The 24,908-nt window shown below is 37.5% G+C and overlaps 1 protein-coding gene across 1 annotated transcript in view; it reads right to left on the bottom strand.

The window, feature by feature from the left end:
- The window catches only part of Muc14A (Mucin 14A), an 81,578-nt gene that overhangs the window by 32,927 nt on the left and 23,743 nt on the right, over window positions 1–24,908 (bottom strand). Inside the window, exons 11-30 of the mRNA XM_070997236.1 lie at window positions 24,707–24,811; window positions 24,478–24,544; window positions 23,741–23,859; window positions 20,780–21,043; window positions 20,224–20,386; window positions 19,924–19,974; window positions 19,037–19,095; window positions 17,452–17,614; window positions 17,035–17,103; window positions 16,011–16,162; window positions 15,549–15,634; window positions 14,640–14,760; window positions 14,442–14,572; window positions 13,634–13,859; window positions 13,341–13,471; window positions 12,230–12,383; window positions 8,792–8,965; window positions 6,862–6,946; window positions 6,342–6,456; window positions 2,050–2,126 (exon numbers count right to left, since the gene is read on the bottom strand). Of these exons, the coding sequence (XP_070853337.1) occupies window positions 2,050–2,126; window positions 6,342–6,456; window positions 6,862–6,946; window positions 8,792–8,965; window positions 12,230–12,383; window positions 13,341–13,471; window positions 13,634–13,859; window positions 14,442–14,572; window positions 14,640–14,760; window positions 15,549–15,634; window positions 16,011–16,162; window positions 17,035–17,103; window positions 17,452–17,614; window positions 19,037–19,095; window positions 19,924–19,974; window positions 20,224–20,386; window positions 20,780–21,043; window positions 23,741–23,859; window positions 24,478–24,544; window positions 24,707–24,811 (2,512 nt within the window). The remainder of the gene's footprint in view (window positions 1–2,049; window positions 2,127–6,341; window positions 6,457–6,861; window positions 6,947–8,791; window positions 8,966–12,229; window positions 12,384–13,340; window positions 13,472–13,633; window positions 13,860–14,441; window positions 14,573–14,639; window positions 14,761–15,548; window positions 15,635–16,010; window positions 16,163–17,034; window positions 17,104–17,451; window positions 17,615–19,036; window positions 19,096–19,923; window positions 19,975–20,223; window positions 20,387–20,779; window positions 21,044–23,740; window positions 23,860–24,477; window positions 24,545–24,706; window positions 24,812–24,908) is intronic.

Here is a 24,908-nt window from a genome sequence, read left to right on the forward strand (position 1 = left end):
TGTTTCGTATTTTTCTGTACTCGATGTTGGAAAATAACTACTGGATATTGTACTCAATTGAGGAAAAGACTTTGAAACAGTTGTGCTTGATTGCGGTAGAGATTCCGAAAATGTAGATTTTTCCTCTGTAGTTCTCTCTTCCTTTTGGGTACTGGACATTTGGACTGAAGTACTGGATATTGTAGGCGATTGAGGTGATGATTCCAAAAATGTTGTACTTGATTGCGGTTGAAATTCCGAAAATGTAGACTTTTCCTCTGGAGTGGTTGCGTATTTTTCTGAGCTCGATGTTTGAAAATAACTACTGGATATTGTACTCAATTGAGGAAAAGACTTTGAAAAAGTTGTGCTTGTTTGCGGAAGGGATTCCGGAAATGTTGGTTTTTTCTCTGTAGTTCTCTCTTCCTTTTCGGTACTGGACATTTGGACTGAAGTACTGGATATTGTCGGCGATTGAGGTGATGATTCAAATAATGATTGCGGTTGAGATTCCGAAAATGAAGACATTTCCTCTGGAGTTGTTTCGTATTTTTCTGTACTCGATGTTGGAAAATAACTACTGGATATTGTACTCAATTGAGGAAAAGACTTTGAAAAAGTTGTGCTTGATTGCGGTAGGGATTCCGAAAATGTAGATTTTTCTTCTGTAGTTGTCTCTTCCTTTTCGGTACTGGACATTTGGGATGAAGTACTGGATTTTGTAGGCGATTGAAGTGATGTTTCAAATAATGTTGTACTTGATTGCGGTTGAGATTCAGAAAATGTAGATTTTTCCTCTGCAGTTCTCTCTTCCTTTTCGGTACTGGACATTTGGACTGAAGTACTGGATATTGTAGGCGATTGAGGTGATGATTCAAATAATGATTGCGGTTGAGATTCCGAAAATGAAGACATTTCCTCTGGAGTTCTTTCATATTTTTCTGTACTCGATGTTGGAAAATAACTACTGGATATTGTACTCAATTGAGGAAAGGACTTTGAAACAGTTGTGCTTGATTGCGGTGGGGATTCCGAAAATGTAGATTTTTCCTCTGTAGTTGTCTCTTCCTTTTCGGTACTGGACATTTGGGCTGAAGTACTGGATATTGTAGGCGATTGAGGTGATGATTCCAATAATGTTGTACTTGATTGCGGTTGAGATTCCGAAAATGTAGATTTTTCCTCTGTAGATCTCTCTTCCTTTTCGGTACTGGACATTAAAACTGAAGTAATGGATATTGGAGGCGATCGGAGGGATGATTCCAATAATGTTGTACTTGATTGCGGTTTAGATTCCGAAAATGTAGACTTTTCCTCTGGAGTTGTTGCGTATTTTTCTGTACTCGATGTTTGAAAATAACTACTGGATATTGTACTCAATTGAGGAAAAAACTTTGAAAAAGTTGTGCTTGTTTGCGGAAGGGATTCCGAAAATGTAGATTTTTCCTCTGTAGTTCTCTCTTCCTTTTCGGTACTGGACATTTGGACTGAAGTACTGGATATTGTAAGCGATTGAGGTGATGATTCAAATAATTTTGTACTTGATTGCCGTTGAGATTCCGAAAATGTAGATTTTTCCTCTGCAGGTTTCTCTTCCTTTTCGGTACTGGATATTTGAACTGAAGTACTGGATATTGTAGGTGATTGAGTTGATGATTCAAATAATGTTGTACTTGATTGCGGTTGAGATTCCGAAAACGTATACATTTCCTCTGGAGTTGTTTCGTATTTTTCTGTACTCGATGTTGGAAAATAACTTCTGGATATTGTACTCAATTGACGAAAAGACTTTGAAAAAGTTGTGCTTGATTGCGGTAGGGATTCCGAAAATGTAGATTTTTCCTTTGTAGTTCTCTCTTCCTTTTCGGTACTGTACATTTGGACTAAGGTACTGGATATTGTAGGCGATTGAGGTGATGATTCCAATAATGTTGTACTTGATTGCGGTTGAGATTCCGAAAATGTAGACATTTCCTCTGGAGTTGTTGCGTATTTTTCTGTACTCGATGTTTGAAAATAACTACTGGATATTGTACTCAATTGAGGAAAAGACTTTGAAAAAGTTGTGCTTGATTGCGGTAGGGATTCCGAAAATGTAGATTTTTCCTCTGTAGATCTCTCTTCCTTTTCGGTACTGGACATTGGAACTGAAGTACTGGATATTGTATAAGATTGGGGGGATGATTCCAATAATGTTGTACTTGATTGCGGTTTAGATTCCCAAAATGTAGACATTTCCTCTGGAGTTGTTTCGTATTTTTCTGTACTCGATGTTGGAAAATAACTACTGGATATTGTACTCAATTGAGGAAAAGACTTTGAAAAAGTTGTGCTTGATTGCGGTAGGGATTCCGAAAATGTAGATCTTTCCTCTGTAGTTCTCTTTTCCTTTTCGGTACTGGAAAGTTGAACTGAAGTACTGGATATTGTAGGCGATTGAGGTGATGATTCCAAATATGTTGTACTTGATTGTGTTTGAGATTCCGAAAATGTATATTTTTCCTTTGTAGTTCTCTCTTCTTTTTTGGTTCTGGACATTTGGGCTGAAGTACTGGATATTGTAGGCGATTGAAGTGATGATTCCAATAATTTTGTACTTGATTGTGTTTGAGATTCCGAAAATGTAGATTTTTCCTCAGTAGTTCTTTTTTTATTTTCGGTACTGGACATTTGAACTGAAGTACTGGATATTGTAGGCGATTGAGGTGATAATTCAAATAATAATGTACTTGATTGCGGTTGAGATTCCGAAAATGTAGACTTTTCCTCTGGAGTTGCGTATATTTCTGAGCTCGATGTTTGAAAATAACTACTGGATATTGTACTCAATTGAGGAAAAGACTTTGAAAAAGTTGTGCTTGTTTGCGGAAGGGATTCCGGAAATGTTGGTTTTTCCTCTGTAGTTCTCTCTTCTTTTTCGGTACTGGACATTTGGACTGAAGTACTGGATATTGTACGCGATTGAGGTGATGATTCAAATAATGATTGCGGTTGAGATTCCGAAAATGAAGACATTTCCTCTGGAGTTGTTTCGTATTTTTCTGTACTCGATGTTGGAAAATAACTTCTGGATATTGTACTCAATTGAGGAAAAGACTTTGAAAAAGTTGTGCTTGTTTGCGGAAGGGATTCCGGAAATGTTGGTTTTTCCTCTGTAGTTCTCTCTTCTTTTTCGGTACTGGACATTTGGACTGAAATACTGGATATTGTAGGCGATTGACGTGATGATTCAAATAATGATTGCGGTTGAGATTCCGAAAATGAATACATTTTCTCTGGAGTTGTTTCGTATTTTTCTGTACTTGATGTTGGAAAATAACTACTGGATATTTTAATCAAGTAAGGAAAAGACTTTGAAACAGTTGTGCTTAATGGCAGTAGGGATTCCGAAAATGTAGATTTTTCCTCTGCAGTTCTCTCTTCCTTTTCGGTACTGGACATTTGAACTGAAGTACTGGATATTGTAGGCGGTTGAGGTGATGATTCAAATATTGTTGTACTTGATTGCGGTTGAGATTCCGAAAATGTAGACATTTCCTCTGGAGTTGTTTCGTATTTTTCTGTACTTGATGTTGGAAAATAACTACTGGATATTTTAATCAAGTAAGGAAAAGACTTTGAAACAGTTGTGCTTAATGGCAGTAGGGATTCCGAAAATGTAGATTTTTCCTCTGCAGTTCTCTCTTCCTTTTCGGTACTGGACATTTGAACTGAAGTACTGGATATTGTAGGCGGTTGAGGTGATGATTCAAATATTGTTGTACTTGATTGCGGTTGAGATTCCGAAAATGTAGACATTTCCTCTGGAGTTGTTTCGTATTTTTCTGTACTCGATGTTGGAAAATAACTACTGGATATTTTACTCAATTGAGTAAAAGACTTTGAAACAGTTGTACTTGATTGCGGTTGAGATTCCGAAAATGTAGATTTTTCCTCTGTAGTTCTCTTTTCCTTTTCGGTACTGGACATTTGAACTGAAGTACTGAATATTGTAGGCGATTGAGGTGATGATTCAAATAATTTTGTACTTGATTGCGGTTGAGATTCCGAAAATGTAGATCTTTCCTCTGTAGTTCTCTTTTCCTTTTCGGTACTGGACAGTTGAACTGAAGTACTGAATATTGTAGGCGATTGAGGTGATGATTCCAATAATGTTGTACTTGATTGCGGTTGAGATTCCGAAAATGTAGACTTTTCCTCTGGAGTTGTTGCGTATTTTTCTGTACTCGATGTTTGAAAATAACTACTGGATATTGTACTCAATTGAGGAAAAGACTTTGAAACAGTTGTGCTTGATTGCGATGGGGATTCCGAAAATGTAGATTTTTCCCTTTCCTTTTCGGTACTGGACATTTGAACTGAAGAACTGGATGTTGTAGGCGATTGAGGTGATGATTCCAATAATGTTGTACTTGATTGCGGTTTAGATTCCGAAAATGTAGACATTTCCTCTGGAGTTGTTTCGTATTTTTCTGTAATCGATGTTGGAAAATAACTACTGGATATTGTACTCAATTGAGGAAAAGACTTTGAAACAGTTCTGCTTGATTGCGGTAGAGACTCCGAAAATGTAGATTTTTCCTCTGTAGTTCTCTCTTCCTTTTCGGTACTGGATATTTGAACTGAAGTACTGGATATTGTAGGTGATTGAGTTGATGTTTCAAATAATGTTGTACTTGATTGCGGTTGAGATTCCGAAAATGTAGATTTTTCCTCTGTAGTTCTCTCTTCCTTTTCGGTACTGGACATTTGAACTGAAGTACTGGATATTGTAGGCGATTGAGGTGATGATTCCAAAAATGTTGTACTTGATTGCGGTAGAGATTCCGAAAATGTAGATTTTTCCTCTGTAGTTCTCTTTTCCTTCTCGGTACTGGACATTTGAACTGAAGAACTGGATGTTGTAGGCGATTGAGGTGATGATTCCAATAATGTTGTACTTGATTGCGGTTTAGATTCCAAAAATGTAGACATTTCCTCTGGAGTTGTTTCGTATTTTTCTGTACTCGATGTTGGAAAATAACTACTGGATATTGTACTCAATTGAGGAAAAGACTTTGAAACAGTTCTGCTTGATTGCGGTAGAGACTCCGAAAATGTAGATTTTTCCTCTGTAGTTCTCTCTTCCTTTTCGGTACTGGACATTTGGACTGAAGTAATGGATATTGTAGGCGATTGAGGTGATGATTCAAATAATTTTGTACTTGATTGCCGTTGAGATTCCGAAAATGTAGATTTTTTCTCTGCAGTTCTCTCTTCCTTTTCGGTACTGGATATTTGAACTGAAGTACTGGATATTGTATGCGATTGGGGGGATGATTCCAATAATGTTGTACTTGATTGCGGTTGAGATTCCGAAAATGTAGACTTTTCCTCTGGAGTTGTTGCGTATTTTTCTGTACTCGATGTTTGAAAATAACTACTGGATATTGTACTCAATTGAGGAAAAGACTTTGAAACAGTTGTGCTTGATTGCGGTGGGGATTCCGAAAATGTAGATTTTTCCTCTGTAGTTCTCTCTTCATTTTCGGTACTGGACATTTGGGCTGAAGTACTGGATATTGTAGGCGATTGAAGTGATGATTCCAATAATTTTGTAGATTTTTCCTCTGCTGTTCTCTCTTCCTTTTCGGTACTGGACATTTGGACTAAGGTACTGCATATTGTTGGCGATTGAAGTGATGATTCCAATAATGTTGCACTTGATTGTGATTGAGATTCCGAAAATGTAGATTTTTCCTCTGTAGATCTCTCTTCCTTTTCGGTACTGGACGTTGGAACTGAAGTACTGGATATTGTATGCGATTGAGGTGATGATTCCAATAATGTTGTACTTGATTGCGGTTTAGATTCCGAAAATGTAGACATTTCCTCTGGAGTTGTTTCGTATTTTTCTGTACTCGATGTTGGAAAATAACTACTGGATATTGCACTCAATTGAGGAAAAGACTTTGAAACAGTTGTGCTTGATTGCGGTAGGGATTCCGAAAATGTAGATTTTTCCTCTGTAGTTCTCTTTTCCTTTTCGGTACTGGACAGTTGAACTGAAGTACTGGATATTGTAGGCGATTGAGGTGATGATTCCAAATATGTTGTACTTGATTGTGTTTGAGATTCCGAAAATGTAGATTTTTCCTTTGTAGTTCTCTCTTCCTTTTCGGTACTGGACATTTGGGCTGAAGTACTGGATATTGTAGGCGATTGAAGTGATGATTCCAATAATTTTGTACTTGATTGTGTTTGAGATTCCGAAAATGTAGATTTTTCCTCAGTAGTTCTTTTTTTATTTTCGGTACTGGACATTTGAACTGAAGTACTGGATATTGTAGGCGATTGAGGTGATGATTCCACTAATGTTGTACTTGAGTGCGGTTGAGATTCCGAAAATGTAAACTTTTCCTCTGGAGTTGTTGCATATTTTTCTGAGCTCGATGTTTGAAAATAACTACTGGATATTGTACTCAATTGAGGAAAAGACTTTGAAAAAGTTGTGCTTGTTTGCGGAAGGGATTCCGGAAATGTTGGTTTTTCCTCTGTAGTTCTCTCTTCCTTTTCGGTACTGGACATTTGTACTGAAGTACTGGATATTGTAGGCGATTGAGGTGATGATTCAAATAATGATTGCGGTTGAGATTCCGAAAATGAAGACATTTCCTCTGGAGTTGTTTCGTATTTTTCTGTACTCGATGTTGGAAAATAACTACTGGATATTGTACTCAATTGAGGAAAAGACTTTGAAACAGTTGTGCTTGATTGCGGTAGAGATTCCAAAAATGTAGATTTTTCCTCTGTAGTTCTCTTTTCCTTTTCGGTACTGGACATTTGAACTGGAGTACTGGATATTGTAGGCGATTGAGGTGATGATTCCAATAATGTTGTACTTGATTGCGGTTGAGATTCCGAAAATGTAGATTTTTCCTTTGTAGTTCTCTCTTCCTTTTCGGTACTGGACATTTGAACTGAAGTACTGGATATTGTATGCGATTGGGGGGATGATTCCAATAATGTTGTACTTGATTGCGGTTGAGATTCCGAAAATGTAGACTTTTCCTCTGGAGTTGTTGCGTATTTTTCTGTACTCGATGTTTGAAAATAACTACTGGATATTGTACTCAATTGAGGAAAAGACTTTGAAACAGTTGTGCTTGATTGCGGTGGGGATTCCGAAAATGTAGATTTTTCCTCTGTAGTTCTCTCTTCATTTTCGGTACTGGACATTTGGGCTGAAGTACTGGATATTGTAGGCGATTGAAGTGATGATTCCAATAATTTTGTAGATTTTTTCTCTGTTCTTCTCTCTTCCTTTTCGGTACTGGACATTTGGACTAAGGTACTGGATATTGTTGGCGATTGAAGTGATGATTCCAATAATGTTGCACTTGATTGTGATTGAGATTCCGAAAATGTAGATTTTTCCTCTGTAGATCTCTCTTCCTTTTCGGTACTGGACGTTGGAACTGAAGTACTGGATATTGTATGCGATTGAGGTGATGATTCCAATAATGTTGTACTTGATTGCGGTTTAGATTCCGAAAATGTAGACATTTCCTCTGGAGTTGTTTCGTATTTTTCTGTACTCGATGTTGGAAAATAACTACTGGATATTGTACTCAATTGAGGAAAAGACTTTGAAAAAGTTGTGCTTGATTGCGATGGGGATTCCGAAAATGTAGATTTTTCCCTTTCCTTTTCGGTACTGGACATTTGAACTGAAGAACTGGATGTTGTAGGCGATTGAGGTGATGATTCCAATAATGTAGTACTTGATTGCGGTTTAGATTCCGAAAATGTAGACATTTCCTCTGGAGTTGTTTCGTATTTTTCTGTACTCGGTGTTGGAAAATAACTACTGGATATTGTACTCAATTGAGGAAAAGACTTTGAAACAGTTCTGCTTGATTGCGGTAGAGACTCCGAAAATGTAGATTTTTCCTCTGTAGTTCTCTCTTCCTTTTCGGTACTGGATATTTGAACTGAAGTACTGGATATTGTAGGTGATTGAGTTGATGTTTCAAATAATGTTGTACTTGATTGCGGTTGAGATTCCGAAAATGTAGATTTTTCCTCTGTAGCTCTCTCTTCCTTTTCGGTACTGGACATTTGAACTGAAGTACTGGATATTGTAGGCGATTGAGGTGATGATTCCAAAAATGTTGTACTTGATTGCGGTAGAGATTCCGAAAATGTAGATTTTTCCTCTGTAGTTCTCTTTTCCTTTTCGGTACTGGACATTTGAACTGAAGAACTGGATGTTGTAGGCGATTGAGGTGATGATTCCAATAATGTTGTACTTGATTGCGGTTTAGATTCCGAAAATGTAGACATTTCCTCTGGAGTTGTTTCGTATTTTTCTGTACTCGATGTTGGAAAATAACTACTGGATATTGTACTCAATTGAGGAAAAGACTTTGAAACAGTTCTGCTTGATTGCGGTAGAGACTCCGAAAATGTAGATTTTTTCTCTGCAGTTCTCTCTTCCTTTTCGGTACTGGATATTTGAACTGAAGTACTGGACATTGTATGCGATTGGGGGGATGATTCCAATAATGTTGTACTTGATTGCGGTTGAGATTCCGAAAATGTAGACTTTTCCTCTGGAGTTGTTGCGTATTTTTCTGTACTCGATGTTTGAAAATAACTACTGGATATTGTACTCAATTGAGGAAAAGACTTTGAAACAGTTGTGCTTGATTGCGGTGGGGATTCCGAAATTGTAGATTTTTCCTCTGTAGTTCTCTCTTCATTTTCGGTACTGGACATTTGGGCTGAAGTACTGGATATTGTAGGCGATTGAAGTGATGATTCCAATAATTTTGTAGATTTTTCCTCTGTTGTTCTCTCTTCCTTTTCGGTACTGGACATTTGGACTAAGGTACTGGATATTGTTGGCGATTGAAGTGATGATTCCAATAATGTTGCATTTGATTGTGATTGAGATTCCGAAAATGTAGATTTTTCCTCTGTAGATCTCTCTTCCTTTTCGGTACTGGACGTTGGAACTGAAGTACTGGATATTGTATGCGATTGAGGTGATGATTCCAATAATGTTGTACTTGATTGCGGTTTAGATTCCGAAAATGTAGACATTTCCTCTGGAGTTGTTTCGTATTTTTCTGTACTCGATGTTGGAAAATAACTACTGAATATTGTACTCAATTGAGGAAAAGACTTTGAAACAGTTGTGCTTGATTGCGGTAGGGATTCCGAAAATGTAGATCTTTCCTCTGTAGTTCTCTTTTCCTTTTCGGTACTGGACAGTTGAACTGAAGTACTGGATATTGTAGGCGATTGAGGTGATGATTCCAAAAATGTTGTACTTGATTGTGTTTTAGATTCCGAAAATGTAGATTTTTCCTTTGTAGTTCTCTCTTCCTTTTCGGTACTGGACATTTGGGCTGAAGTACTGGATATTGTAGGCGATTGAAGTGATGATTCCAATAATTTTGTACTTGATTGTGTTTGAGATTCCGAAAATGTAGATTTTTCCTCAGTAGTTCTTTTTTTATTTTCGGTACTGGACATTTGAACTGAAGTACTGGATATTGTAGGCGATTGAGGTGATGGTTCCAATAATGTTGTACTTGATTGCGGTTGAGATTCCGAAAATGTAGACTTTTCCTCTGGAGTTGTTGCATATTTTTCTGAGCTCGATGTTTGAAAATAACTACTGGATATTGTACTCAATTGAGGAAAAGACTTTGAAAAAGTTGTGCTTGTTTGCGGAAGGGATTCCGGAAATGTTGGTTTTTCCTCTGTAGTTCTCTCTTCCTTTTCGGTACTGGACATTTGTACTGAAGTACTGGATATTGTAGGCGATTGAGGAGATGATTCCAATAATGTTGCACTTGATTGCGGTTGAGATTCCGAAAATGTAGACTTTTCCTCTGGAGTTGTTGCGTATTTTTCTGAGCTCGATGTTTGAAAATAACTACTGGATATTGTACTCAATTGAGGAAAAGACTTTGAAAAAGTTGTGCTTGATTGCGGTAGGGATTCCGGAAATGTTGGTTTTTCCTCTGTAGTTCTTTCTTCCTTTTCGGTACTGGACATTTGTACTGAAGTACTGGATATTGTAGGCGATTGAGGTGATGATTCAAATAATGATTGCGGTTGAGATTCCGAAAATGAAGACATTTCCTCTGGAGTTGTTTCGTATTTTTCTGTACTCGATGTTGGAAAATAACTACTGGATGTTGTACTCAATTGAGGAAAAGACTTTGAAACAGTTGTGCTTGATTGCGGTAGAGATTCCAAAAATGTAGATTTTTCCTCTGTAGTTGTCTCTTCCTTTTCGGTACTGGACATTTGAACTGGAGTACTGGATATTGTAGGCGATTGAGGTGATGATTCCAATAATGTTGTACTTGAATGCGGTTGAGATTCCGAAAATGTAGATTTTTCCTTTGTAGTTCTCTCTTCCTTTTCGGTACTGGACATTTGGACTGAAGTACTGGATATTGTAGGCGATTGAGGTGATGATTCAAATAATTTTGTAAGTGATTGCCGTTGAAATTCCGAAAATGTAGATTTTTCCTTTGTAGTTCTCTCTTCCTTTTCGGTACTGGACATTTGGACTGAAGTACTGGATATTGTAGGCGATTGAGGTGATGATTCAAATAATGTTGTACTTGATTGCCGTTGAGATTCCGAAAATGTAGATTTTTCCTCTGTAGTTCTCTCTTCCTTTTCGGTACTGGACATTTGGACTGAAGTACTGGATATTGTAGGCGATTGAGGAGATGATTCCAATAATGTTGTACTTGATTGCGGTTGAGATTCCGAAAATGTAGACTTTTCCTCTGGAGTTGTTGCGTATTTTTCTGAGCTCGATGTTTGAAAATAACTACTGGATATTGTACTCAATTGAGGAAAAGACTTTGAAAAAGTTGTGCTTGTTTGCGGAAGGGATTCCGGAAATGTTGGTTTTTCCTCTGTAGTTCTCTCTTCCTTTTCGGTACTGGACATTTGGACTGAAGTACAGGATATTGTAGGCGATTGAGGTGATGATTCAAATAATGATTGCGGTTGAGAGTCCGAAAATGAAGACATTTCCTCTGGAGTTGTTTCGTATTTTTCTGTACTCGATGTTGGAAAATAACTACTGGATATTGTACTCAATTGAGGAAAAGACTTTGAAAAAGTTGTGCTTGATTGCGGTAGGGATTCCGGAAATGTTGGTTTTTCCTCTGTAGTTCTCTCTTCCTTTTCGGTACTGGACATTTGGACTGAAGTACTGGATATTGTAGGCGATTGAGGTGATGATTCAAATAATGATTGCGGTTGAGATTCCGAAAATGAAGACATTTCCTCTGGAGTTGTTTCGTATTTTTCTACACTCGATGTTGGAAAATAACTACTGGATATTGTACTCAATTGAGGAAAAGACTTTGAAACAGTTGTGCTTGATTGCGGTAGAGATTCCAAAAATGTAGATTTTTCCTCTGTAGTTCTCTTTTCCTTTTCGGTACTGTACATTTGAACTGGAGTACTGGATATTGTAGGCGATTGAGGTGATGATTCCAATAATGTTGTACTTGATTGCGGTTGAGATTCCGAAAATGTAGATTTTTCCTTTGTAGTTCTATCTTCCTTTTCGGTACTGGACATTTGGACTGAAGTACTGGATATTGTAGGCGATTGAGGTGATGATTCAAATAATTTTGTAATTGATTGCCGTTGAGATTCCGAAAATGTAGATTTTTCCTCTGTAGTTCTCTCTTTCTTTTCGGTACTGGATATTTGAACTGAAGTACTGGATATTGTAGGCGATTGAGTTGATGATTCAAATATTGTTGTACTTGATTGCGGTTGAGATTCCGAAAACGTAGACATTTCCTCTGGAGTTGTTTCGTATTTTTCTATACTCGATGTTGGAAAATAACTACTGGATATTGTACTAAATTGAGGAAAAGACTTTGAAACAGTTCTGCTTGATTGCGGTAGAGACTCCGAAAATGTAGATTTTTCCTCTGTAATTCTCTCTTCCTTTTCGGTACTGGACATTTGGACTGAAGTACTGGATATTGTAGGCGATTGAGGTGATGATTCAAATAATTTTGTACTTGATTGCCGTTGAGATTCCGAAAATGTAGATTTTTCCTCTGTAGTTCTCTCTTCCTTTTTGGTACTGGACATTTGGACTGAAGTACTGGATATTGTAGGCGATTGAGGTGATGATTCCAATAATGTTGTACTTGATTGCGGTTGAGATTCCGAAAATGTAGACTTTTCCTCTGGAGTTGTTGCGTATTTTTCTGAGCTCGATGTTTGAAAATAACAACTGGATATTGTACTCAATTGAGGAAAAGACTTTGAAAAAGTTGTGCTTGTTTGCGGAAGGGATTCCGGAAATGTTGGTTTTTCCTCTGTAGTTCTTTCTTCCTTTTCGGTACTGGACATTTGGACTGAAGTACAGGATATTGTAGGCGATTGAGGTGATGATTCAAATAATGATTGCGGTTGAGATTCCGAAAATGAAGACATTTCCTCTGGAGTTGTTTCGTATTTTGAAACAGTTCTGCTTGATTGCGGTAGAGACTCCGAAAATGTAGATTTTTCCTCTGTAGTTCTCTCTTCCTTTTCGGTACTGGACATTTGGACTGAAGTACTGGATATTGTAGGCGATTGAGGTGATGATTCAAATAATTTTGTACTTGATTGCCGTTGAGATTCCGAAAATGTAGATTTTTCCTCTGTAGTTCTCTCTTCCTTTTCGGTACTGGACATTTGGACTGAAGTACTGGATATTGTAGGCGATTGAGGTGATGATTCCAATAATGTTGTACTTGATTGCGGTTGAGATTCCGAAAATGTAGACTTTTCCTCTGGAGTTGTTGCGTATTTTTCTGAGCTCGATGTTTGAAAATAACGACTGGATATTGTACTCAATTGAGGAAAAGACTTTGAAAAAGTTGTGCTTGTTTGCGGAAGGGATTCCGGAAATGTTGGTTTTTCCTCTGTAGTTCTCTCTTCCTTTTCGGTACTGGACATTTGGACTGAAGTACAGGATATTGTAGGCGATTGAGGTGACGATTCAAATAATGATTGCGGTTGAGATTCCGAAAATGAAGACATTTCCTCTGGAGTTGTTTCGTATTTTTCTGTACTCGATGTTGGAAAATAACTACTGGATATTGTACTCAATTGAGGAAAAGACTTTGAAAAAGTTGTGCTTGATTGCGGTAGGGATTCCGAAAATGTAGATTTTTCCTCTGTAGTTCTCTCTTCCTTTTCGGTACTGGACATTTGGGCTGAAGTACTGGATATTGTAGGCGATTGAAGTGATGATTCCAATAATTTTGTAGATTTTTCCTCTGTTGTTCTCTCTTCCTTTTCGGTACTGGACATTTGGACTAAGGTACTGGATATTGTTGGCGATTGAAGTGATGATTCCAATAATGTTGCACTTGATTGTGGTTGAGATTCCGAAAATGTAGATTTTTCCTCTGTAGATCTCTCTTTCTTTTCGGTACTGGACATTGGAACTGAAGTACTGGATATTGTATGCGATTGGGGGGATGATTCCAATAATGTTGTACTTGATTGCGGTTTAGATTCCGAAAATGTAGACATTTCCTCTGGAGTTGTTTCGTATTTTTCTGTACTCGATGTTGGAAAATAACAACTGGATATTGTACTCAATTGAGGAAAAGACTTTGAAACAGTTGTGCTTGATTGCGGTAGGGATTCTGAAAATGTAGATCTTTCCTCTGTAGTTCTCTTTTCCTTTTCGGTACTGGACAGTTGAACTGAAGTACTGGATATTGTAGGCGATTGAGGTGATGATTCCAAAAATGTTGTACTTGATTGTGTTTGAGATTCCGAAAATGTCGATTTTTCCTCAGTAGTTCTTTTTTTATTTTCGGTACTGGACATTTGAACTGAAGTACTGGATATTGTAGGCGATTGAGGTGATGATTCCAATAATGTTGTACTTGATCGCGGTTGAGATTCCGAAAATGTAGACATTTTTTCTGGAGTTGTTTCGTATTTTTCTGTACTCGATGTTGGAAAATAACTACTGGATATTGTACTCAATTGAGGAAAAGACTTTGAAAAAGTTGTGCTTGTTTGCGGAAGGGATTCCGAAAATGTTGGTTTTTCCTCGGTAGTTCTCTCTTCCTTTTCGGTACTCGACACTTGAAGTGAAGTACTGGATATTGAAGGCGATTGAGGTGATGATTCCAATAATGTTGTACTTGATCGCGGTTGAGATTCCGAAAATGTAGACATTTTTTCTGGAGTTGTTTCGTATTTTTCTGTACCCGATGTTGGAAAATAACTACTGGATATTGTACTCAATTGAGGAAAAGACTTTGAAACAGTTGTGCTTGATTTCGGTAGAGATTCCGAAAATGTAGATTTTTCCTCTGTAGTTCTCTTTTTCTTTTCGGTACTGGACATTTGAACTGAAGTACTGGATATTGTAGGCGACTGAGGTGATGATTCCAATAATGTTGCACTTGATTGCGGTTGAGATTCCGAAAATGTGGATTTTTCCTCTGTAGTTCTCTCTTCCTTTTCAGTACTGGACAGTTGAACTGAAGTACTGGATATTGTAGGCGATTGAGGTGATGATTCCATTAATGTTGTACTTGATTGCGGGTGAGATTCCGAAAATGTAGATTTTTCCTCTGTAGTTCTCTCTTCCTTTTCGGTACTGGATATTTGAACTGAAGTACTGGATATTGTAGGCGACTGAGGTGATGATTCCAATAATGTTGTCCTTGATTGTGTTTGAGATTCCGAAAATGTATATTTTTCCTCTGTAGTTCTCTCTTCCTTTTCGGTACTGGTCATTTGGGCTGAAGTACTGGATATTGTAGGCGATTGAAGTGATGATTCCAATAATTTTGTACTTGATTGTGTTTGAGATTCAGAAAATGTAGATTTTTCCTCTGTAGTTCTCTCTTTTTTTTCGGTACTGGACATTTGGCCTAAGGTACTGGATATTGTAGGCGATTGAAGTGATGATTCCAATAATGTTGCACTTGATTGTGATTCCGAAAATGTAGATTTTTCCTCTGTAGATCTCTCTTCCTTTTCGGTACTGGACATTGGAACTGAAGTACTGGATATTGTAGGCGATTGGGGGGATGATTCCAATAATGATGTTTGAAAATAAGTACTGGATATTGTACTCAATTGAGGAAAAGACTTTGAAACAGTTGTGCTTGATTGCGGTAAAGATTCCGAAAATGTAGATTTTTCCTCTGTAGTTCTCTTTTTCTTTTCGGTACTGGACATTTGTACTGAAGAACTGGATATTGTAGGGGATTGAGGTGATGTTTCAAATAATGTTGTACTTGATTGCGGTTGAGATTCCGAAAATGTAGATTTTTCCTCTGCAGTTCTCTCTTCCTTTTCGGTACTGGACATTTGGGCTGAAGTACTGGATATTGTAGGCGATTGAAGTGATGATTCCAATAATTTTGTACTTGATTGTGTTTGAGATTCCGAAAATGTAGATTTTTCCTCAGTTGTTCTTTTTTTATTTTCGGTACTGGACATTTGAACTGAAGTACTGGATATTGTAGGCGATTGAGGTGATGATTCCAATAATGTTGTACTTGATTGCGGTTGAGATTCCGAAAATGTAGATTTTTTCTCTGTAGTTCTCTCTTCCTTTTCGGTTCTGGACAGTTGAACTAAAGTACTGGATATTGTAGGCGATTGAGGTGATGATTCCAATAATGTTGTACTTGATCGCGGTTGAGATTCCGAAAATGTAGACATTTTTTCTGGAGTTGTTTCGTATTTTTCTGTACTCGATGTTGGAAAATAACTACTGGATATTGTACTCAATTGAGGAAAAGACTTTGAAACAGTTGTGCTTGATTTCGGTAGAGATTCCGAAAATGTAGATTTTTCCTCTGTAGTTCTCTTTTTCTTTTCGGTACTGGACATTTGAACTGAAGTACTGGATATTGTAGGCGACTGAGGTGATGATTCCAATAATGTTGCACTTGATTGCGGTTGAGATTCCGAAAATGTAGATTTTTCCTCTGTAGTTCTCTCTTCCTTTTCGGTACTGGTCATTTGGGCTGAAGTACTGGATATTGTAGGCGATTGAAGTGATGATTTCAATAATTGTGTACTTGATTGTGTTTGAGATTCCGAAAATGTAGATTTTTCCTCTGTAGTTCTCTCTTTTTTTTCGGTACTGGACATTTGGCCTAAGGTACTGGATATTGTAGGCGATTGAAGTGATGATTCCAATAATGTTGCACTTGATTGTGGTTGAGATTCCGAAAATGTAGATTTTTCCTCTGTATATCTCTCTTCCTTTTCGGTACTGGACATTGGAACTGAAGTACTGGATATTGTAGGCGATTGGGGGGATGATTCCAATAATGTTGTACTTGATTGCGGCTTAGATTCCGAAAATGTAGACTTTTCCTCCGGAGTTGTTGCGTATTTTTCTGTACTCGATGTTTGAAAATAAGTACTGGATATTGTACTCAATTGAGGAAAAGACTTTGAAACAGTTGTGCTTGATTGCGGTAAAGATTCCGAAAATGTAGATTTTTCCTCTGTAGTTCTCTTTTTCTTTTCGGTACTGGACATTTGTACTGAAGAACTGGATATTGTAGGCGATTGAGGTGATGTTTTAAATAATGTTGTACTTGATTGCGGTTGAGATTCCGAAAATGTAGATTTTTCCTCAGTAGTCCCTTTTTTATTTTCGGTACTGGACATTTGAACTGAAGTACTGGATATTGTAGGCGATTGAGGTGATGTTTCAAATAATGTTGTACTTGATTGCGGTTGAGATTCCGAAAATGTAGATTTTTCCTCTGCAGTTCTCTCTTCCTTTTCGGTACTGGACATTTGAACTGAAGAACTGGATATTGTAGGCGATTGAGGTGATGATTCCAATAATTTTGTACTTGATTGCTGTTGAGATTCCGAAAATGTAGACATTTCCTCTGGAGTTGTTTCGTATTTTTCTGTACTCGATGTTTGAAAATAACTACTGGATATTGTACGCAATTGAGGAAAAGACTTTGAAACAGTTGTGCTTGATTGCGGTAGGGATTCCGAAAATGTAGATTTTTCCTCTGTAGTTCTCTCTTCCTTTTCGGTACTGGACAGTTGATCTGAAGTACTGGATATTGTAGGCGATTGAGGTGATGATTTCAAAAATGTTGTACTTGATTGTGTTTGAGATTCCGAAAATGTAGATTTTTCTTCTGTAGTTTTTTTTTTATTTTCGGTACTGGACATTTGAACTGAAGTACTGGATATTGTAGGCGATTGAGGTGATGTTTCAAATAATGTTGTACTTGATTGCGGTTGAGATTCCGAAAATGTAGATTTTTCCTCTGTAGATCTCTCTTCCTTTTCGGCACTGGACATTTGAAGTGAAGTACTGGATATTGTAGGCGATTGAGGTGATGATTCCAATAATGTTGTACTTGATTGCGGTTGAGATTCCGAAAATGTAGACTTTTCCTCTGGAGTTGTTGCGTATTTTTCTGAGCTCGTTGTTTGAAAAGAACTACTGGATATTGTACTCAATTGAGGAAAAGACTTTGAAAAAGTTGTGTTTGTTTGCGGAAGGGATTCCGAAAATGTTGGTTTTTCCTCTGTAGTTCTCTCTTCCTTTTCGGTACTGGACAGTCGATGTGAAGTACTGGATATTGTAGGCGATTGAGGTGATGATTCCAATAATGTTGCACTTGATTGCGGTTGAGATTCCGAAAATGTAGATTTTTCCTCTGTAGATCTCTCTTCCTTTTCGGCACTGGACATTTGAAGTGAAGTACTGGATATTGTAGGCGATTGAGGTGATGATTCAAATAATGTTGAACTTGATTGCGGTAGAGATTCCGAAAATGTAGATTTTTCCTCTGTAGTTCTCTCTTCCTTTTCGGTACTGGACATTTGGACTGAAGTAAAGGATATTGTAGGCGATTGAGGTGATGATTCCAATAATGTTGTACTTGATTGCGGTTGAGATTCCGAAAATGTAGATTTTTCCTCTGTAGTTCTCTCTTCCTTTTCGGTACTGGACATTTGGACTAAGGTACTGGATATTGTAGGCGATTGAAGTGATGATTCCAATAATGTTGCACTTGATTGCGGTTGAGATTCCGAAAATGTAGATTTCTCCTCTGTAGATCTATCTTCCTTTTCGGTACTGGACATTGGAACTGAAGTACTGGATATTGTAGGCGATTGGGGGGATGATTCCAATAATATTGTACTTGATTGCGGTTTAGATTCCGAAAATGTAGACTTTTCCTCTGGAGTTGTTGCGTGTTTTTCTGTACTCGATGTTTGAAAATAAGTACTGGATATTGAACTCAATTGAGGAAAAGACTTTGAAACAGTTGTGCTTGATTGCGGTAGAGATTCCGAAAATGTAGATTTTTCCTCTGTAGTTCTCTTTTCCTTTTCGGTACTGGATATTTGAACTGAAGTACTGGATATTGTAGGCGATTGAAGTGATGATTCAAATAATGTTGTACTTGATTGCCGTTGAGATTCCGAAAATGTAGATTTTTCCTCTGCAGTTCTCTGTTCCTTTTCGGTACTGGATATTTGAACTGAAGTACTGGATATTGTAGGCGATTGAGGTGATGCTTCAAATAATGTTGTACTTGATTGCGGTTGAGATTCCGAAAATGTAGACATTTCCTCTGTCGTTGTTTCGTATTTTTCTGTACTCAATGTTTGAAAATAACTGCTGGATATTGTACCCAATTGAGGAAAAGACTTTGAAAAAGTTGTGCTTGCTTGCGGTAGGGATTCCGAAAATGTAAATTTTTCCTCTGTAGTTCTCTCTTCCATTTCGGTTCTGGACAGTTGAACTGAAGTACTGGATATTGTAGGCGATTGAGGTGATGATTCCAATAATGTTGTACCTGATTGTGTTTGAGATTCCGAAAATGTAGATTTTTCCTCTGTAGTTCTCTCTTCCTTTTCGGTACTGGACATTTGGACTAAGGTACTGGATATTGTAGGTGATTGAGGTGATGATTCCAATAATTTTGTACTTGATTGAGGTTGAGATTCCGAAAATGTAGACTTTTCCTCTGGAGTTGTTTCGTATTTTTCTGAACTCGATGTTTGAAAATAACTACTGGATATTGTACTCAATTGAGGAAAAGACTTTGAAAAAGTTGTGCTTGTTTGCGGAAGGGATTCCGAAAATGTAGATTTTTCCTCTGTAGTTCTCTCTTCCTTCTCGGTACTGGACATTTGAAGTGAAGTACTGGATATTTTAGGCGATTGAGGTGATGATTCAAATAATGTTGAACTTGATTGCGGTAGAGATTCCGAAAATGTAGATTTTTCCTCTGTAGTTCTCTCTTCCTTTTCGGTACTGGACATTTGGACTAAGGTACTGGATATTGTAGGCGATTGAGGTGATGATTCCAATAATGTTGCACTTGATTGCGGTTGAGATTCCGAAAATGTAGATTTTTCCTCTGTAGTTCTCTCTTCCTTTTCGGTACTGGACATTTGGACTGAAGTAAAGGATATTGTAGGCGATTGAGGTGATGATTCCAATAATGTTGTACTTGATTGCGGTTGAGATTCCGAAAATGTAGATTTTTCCTCTGTAGTTCTCTCTTCCTTTTCGGTACTGGACATTTGGACTAAGGTACTGGATATTGTAGGCGATTGAAGTGATGATTCCAATAATGTTGCACTTGATTGCGGTTGAGATTCCGAAAATGTAGATTTCTCCTCTGTAGATCTATCTTCCTTTTCGGTACTGGACATTGGAACTGAAGTACTGGATATTGTAGGCGATTGGGGGGATGATTCCAATAATATTGTACTTGATTGCGGTTTAGATTCCGAAAATGTAGACTTTTCCTCTGGAGTTGTTGCGTGTTTTTCTGTACTCGATGTTTGAAAATAAGTACTGGATATTGAACTCAATTGAGGAAAAGACTTTGAAACAGTTGTGCTTGATTGCGGTAGAGATTCCGAAAATGTAGATTTTTCCTCTGTAGTTCTCTTTTCCTTTTCGGTACTGGATATTTGAACTGAAGTACTGGATATTGTAGGCGATTGAGGTGATGATTCAAATAATGTTGTACTTGATTGCGGTTGAGATTCCGAAAATGTAGATTTTTCCTCTGCAGTTCTCTCTTCCTTTTCGGTACTGGACATTTCGACTAAGGTACTGGATATTGTAGGTGATTGAGGTGATGATTCCAATAATGTTGTACTTGATTGAGGTTGAGATTCCGAAAATGTAGACTTTTCCTCTGGAGTTGTTTCGTATTTTTCTGAACTCGATGTTTGAAAATAACTACTGGATATTGTACTCAATTGAGGAAAAGACTTTGAAAAAGTTGTGCTTGTTTGCGGAAGGGATTCCGAAAATGTTGGTTTTTCCTCGGTAGTTCTCTCTTCCTTTTCGGTATTGGACATTTGAAGTGAAGTACTGGATATTGTAGGCGATTGAGGTGATGATTCAAATAATGTTGAACTTGATTGCGGTAGAGATTCCGAAAATGTAGATTTTTCCTCTGTAGTTCTCTCTTCCTTTTCGGTACTGGACATTTGGACTGAAGTAAACGATATTGTAGGCGATTGAGGTGATGATTCCAAAAATGTTGTACTTGATTGTGTTTGAGATTCCGAAAATGTAGATTTTTCCTCTGTAGTTCTCTCTTCCTTTTCGGTACTGGACATTTGGACTGAAGTACTGGATATTGTAGGCGATTGAGGTGATGATTCCAATAATGTTGTACTTGATTGTGTTTGAGATTCCGAAAATGTAGACATTTCCTCTGGAGTTGTTTCGTATTTTTCAGTACTCGATGTTTGAAAATACCTACTGGATATTGTACTCAATTGAGGAAAAGACTTTGAAACTGTTGTGCTTGTTTGCGGAAGAGATTCCGAAAATGTAGATTTTTCCTCTGTAGTTCTCTCTTCCTTTTCGGTACTGGACATTTGGACTAAGGTACTGGATATTGTAGGCGATTGAGGTGATGATTCCAATAATGTTGTACTTGATTGCGGTTGTGATTCGAAAAATGTAGACTTTTCCTCTGGAGTTGTTGCGTATTTTTCAGTACTCGATGTTTGAAAATACCTACTGGATATTGTACTCAATTGAGGAAAAGACTTTGAAACTGTTGTGCTTGTTTGCGGAAGAGATTCCGAAAATGTAGATTTTTCCTCTGTAGTTCTCTCTTCCTTTTCGGTACTGGACAGTTGAACTGAAGTACTGAAAATTGTAGGCGATTGAGGTGATGATTCCAATAATGTTGTACTTGATTGTGTTTGAGATTCCGAAAATGTATATTTTTCCTCTGTAGTTCTCTCTTTCTTTTCGGTACTGGACATTTGGACTGAAGTACTGGATGTTGTGGGCGATTGAGGTGATGATTCCAATAATGTTGTACTTGATGGCGGTTGAGATTCCAAAAATGTAGACTTTTCCTCTGGAGTTGTGGCGTATTTTTCAGTACTCGATGTTTGAAAATACCTACTGGATATTGTACTCAATTGAGGAAAAGACTTTGAAACTGTTGTGCTTGTTTGCGGAAGAGATTCCGAAAATGTTGGTTTTTCCTCTGTTGTTCTCTCTTCCTTTTCGGTACTGGACACTTGAACTGAAGTACTGGATGTTGTAGGCGATTGAGGTGATGATTCCAATAATGTTGTACTTGATTGCGGTTGAGATTCCGAAAATGTAGATTTTTCCTCTGGAGTTGTGGCGTATTTTTCTGTACTAGATGTTTGAAAATAACTACTGGATATTGTACTCAATTGAGAAAATGTAGACTTTTGCTCTGGATATGTTGCGTATTTTTCTCTACTCGATGTTTGAAAATAACTTCTGGATATTGTACTCAATTGAGGAAATGTAGACTTTTGCTCTGGATATGCTGCGTATTTTTCTGTACTCGATGTTTTAAAATAACTACTGAATATTGTACTCAATTGAGGATATTGGGATTCCGAAAATGTAGATTTTTCCTCTGTAGTTCTCTCTTCCTTTTCGGTACTGGACACTTGAACTGAAGTACTGGATATTGTAGGCGATAGAGGTGATGATTTCAATAATGTTGTACTTGATTGCGGTTGAGATTCCGAAAATGTAGACTTTTCCTCTAAAGTTGTTGCGTTTGTTTCTGTACTAGATTTTTGAAAATAACTACTGGATATTGTACTCAATTGAGGAAATGACTTTGAAACTGTTGTGCTTGTTTGTGGAAGAAATTCCGAAAATGTAGGTTTTTCCTCTGTAGTTCTCTCTTCCTTTTCGGTACTGGACACTTGAACTGAAGTACTGGATGTTGTGGGCGATTGAGGTGATGATTCCAATAACGTTGTACTTGATTGCAGTTGAGATTCCGAAAATGTAGACTTTTCCTCTGTAGTTCTCTCTTGCTTTTCGGTACTGGAAATTAGAAGTGAAGTACTGGACATTGTAGGCGATTGAGGTGTTGATTCCAATAATGTTGTACTTGATTGCGGTTGAGGTTCCGAAAATGTAGACTTTTCCTCTGGAGTTGCTGCGAATTTTTCTGTACTCGATGTTTGAAAATAACTACTCGATTTTGTACTCAGTTGAGGAATAGACTTTGAAACAATTGTGCTTGATTGCGGTTGAGATTCCGAAAAAGTAGATTTTTCCTCTGTAGATCTCTCTTCCTTTTCGGTACTGGACATTTGAACTGAAGAACTGGATACTGTGGGCGTTTGAGGTGATGATTCCAATAATGTTGTACTTGATTGCGGTTGAGATTCCGAAAATGTAGACATTTCCTCTGGAGTTGTTTCGTATTTTTTTGTACTCGATGTTGGAAAATAACTACTGGATATTGTACTCAATTGAGGAAAAGACTTTGAAAAAGTTGTGCTTGATTGCGGTAGGGATTCCGAAAATGTAGATTTTTCCTCTGTAGTTCTCTCTTCCTTTTCGTTACTGGACATTTGGACTAAGGTACCGGATATTGTAGGCGATTGAGGTGATGATTCCAATAATGTTGTACTTGATTGCGGTTGAGATTCCGAAAATGTAGACTTTTCCTCTGGAGTTGTTGCGTATTTTTGAGAACTCGATGTTTGAAAATAACTACTGGATATTGTACTCAATTGAGGAAAAGACTTTGAAACTGTTGTGCTTGTTTGCGGAAGAGATTCCGAAAATGTTGGTTTTTTCTCTGTAGTTCTCTCTTCCTTTTCTTTACTGGACATTTGAAGTGAAATACTGGATATTGTAGGCGATTGAGGTGATGATTCCAATAATGTTGTACTTGATTGCGGTTGAGATTCCGAAAATGTAGATTTTTCCTCTGGAGTTGTTGCGTATTTTTCTGTACTAGATGTTTGAAAATAACTACTGGATATTGTACTCAATTGAGGAAATGTAGACTTTTGCTCTGGATATGTTGTGTATTTTTCTCTACTCGATGTTTGAAAATAACTACTAGATATTGTACTTAATTGAGGAAATGTAGACTTTTGCTCTGGATATGCTGCGTATTTTTCTGTACTCGATGTTTTAAAATAACTACTGAATATTGTACTCAATTGAGGATATTGGGATTCCGAAAATGTAGATTTTTCCTCTGTAGTTCTCTCTTCCTTTTCGGTACTGGACACTTGAACTGAAGTACTGGATATTGTAGGCGATAGAGGTAATGATTTCAATAATGTTGTACTTGATTGCGGTTGAGATTCCGAAAACGTAGACTTTTCCTCTGGAGTTGTTGCGTATTTTTCTGTACTAGATGTTTGAAAATAACTACTGGATATTGTACTCAATTGAGGAAATGACTTTGAAACTGTTGTGCTTGTTTGTGGAAGAGATTCCGAAAATGTACATTTTTCCTCTGTAGTTCTCTCTTCCTTTTCGGTACTGGACATTAGAACTGAAGTACTGGATATTGTAGGCGATTGAGGTGATGATTCCAATAACGTTGTACTTGATTGCAGTTGAGATTCCGAAAATGTAGACTTTTCCTCTGTAGTTCTCTCTTGCTTTTCGGTACTGGAAATTAGAAGTGAAGTACTGGACATTGTAGGCGATTGAGGTGTTGATTCCAATAATGTTGTACTTGATTGCGGTTGAGGTTCCGAAAATGTAGACTTTTCCTCTGGAGTTGCTGCGAATTTTTCTGTACTCGATGTTTGAAAATAACTACTCGATTTTGTACTCAGTTGAGGAATAGACTTTGAAACAATTGTGCTTGATTGCGGTTGAGATTCCGAAAAAGTAGATTTTTCCTCTGTAGATCTCTCTTCCTTTTCGGTACTGGACATTTGAACTGAAGAACTGGATATTTTGGGCGATTGAGGTGATGATTCCAATAATGTTGTACTTGATTGCGGTTGAGATTCCGAAAATGTAGATTTTTCCTCTGTAGTTCTCTCTTCCTTTTCGGTACTAGAAATTTGAACTGAAGTACTGGATATTGTAGGCGATTGAGGTGATGATTCCAATAATGTTGTACTTGATTGCGGTTGAGATTCCGAAAATGTAGACTTTTCCTCTGGAGTTGTTGCGTATTTTTCTGTACTCGATGTTTGAAAATAACTACTGGATATTGTACTCAATTGAGGAATAGAATTTGAAACATTTGTGCTTGATTGCGGTTGAGATTCCGAAAAAGTAGATTTTTCCTCTGTAGTTCTCTCTTCCTTTTCGGTACTGGACATTTGAACTGAAGTACTGGATTTCGGAAGCGATTGAAGTGATGATTCCAATAATGTTGTACTTGATTGCGGTTGAGATTCCCAAAATGTAGATTTTTCCTCTGCAGTTCTCTCTTCCTTTTCGGTACTGGAAATTTGAAGTGAAGTACTGGATATTGTAGGCGATTGAGGTGATGATTGCAATAATGTTGTACTTGATTGCGGTAGGGATTCCGAAAATGTAGATTTTTTCTCTGTAGTTCTCTCTTTCTTTTCGGTACTGGACATTGGAACTGAAGTACTGGATATTG

This window comes from Drosophila suzukii, chromosome X (genome assembly GCF_043229965.1).
Source record: "Drosophila suzukii chromosome X, CBGP_Dsuzu_IsoJpt1.0, whole genome shotgun sequence".
Classification (NCBI taxonomy): Eukaryota; Metazoa; Arthropoda; class Insecta; order Diptera; family Drosophilidae; genus Drosophila; species Drosophila suzukii.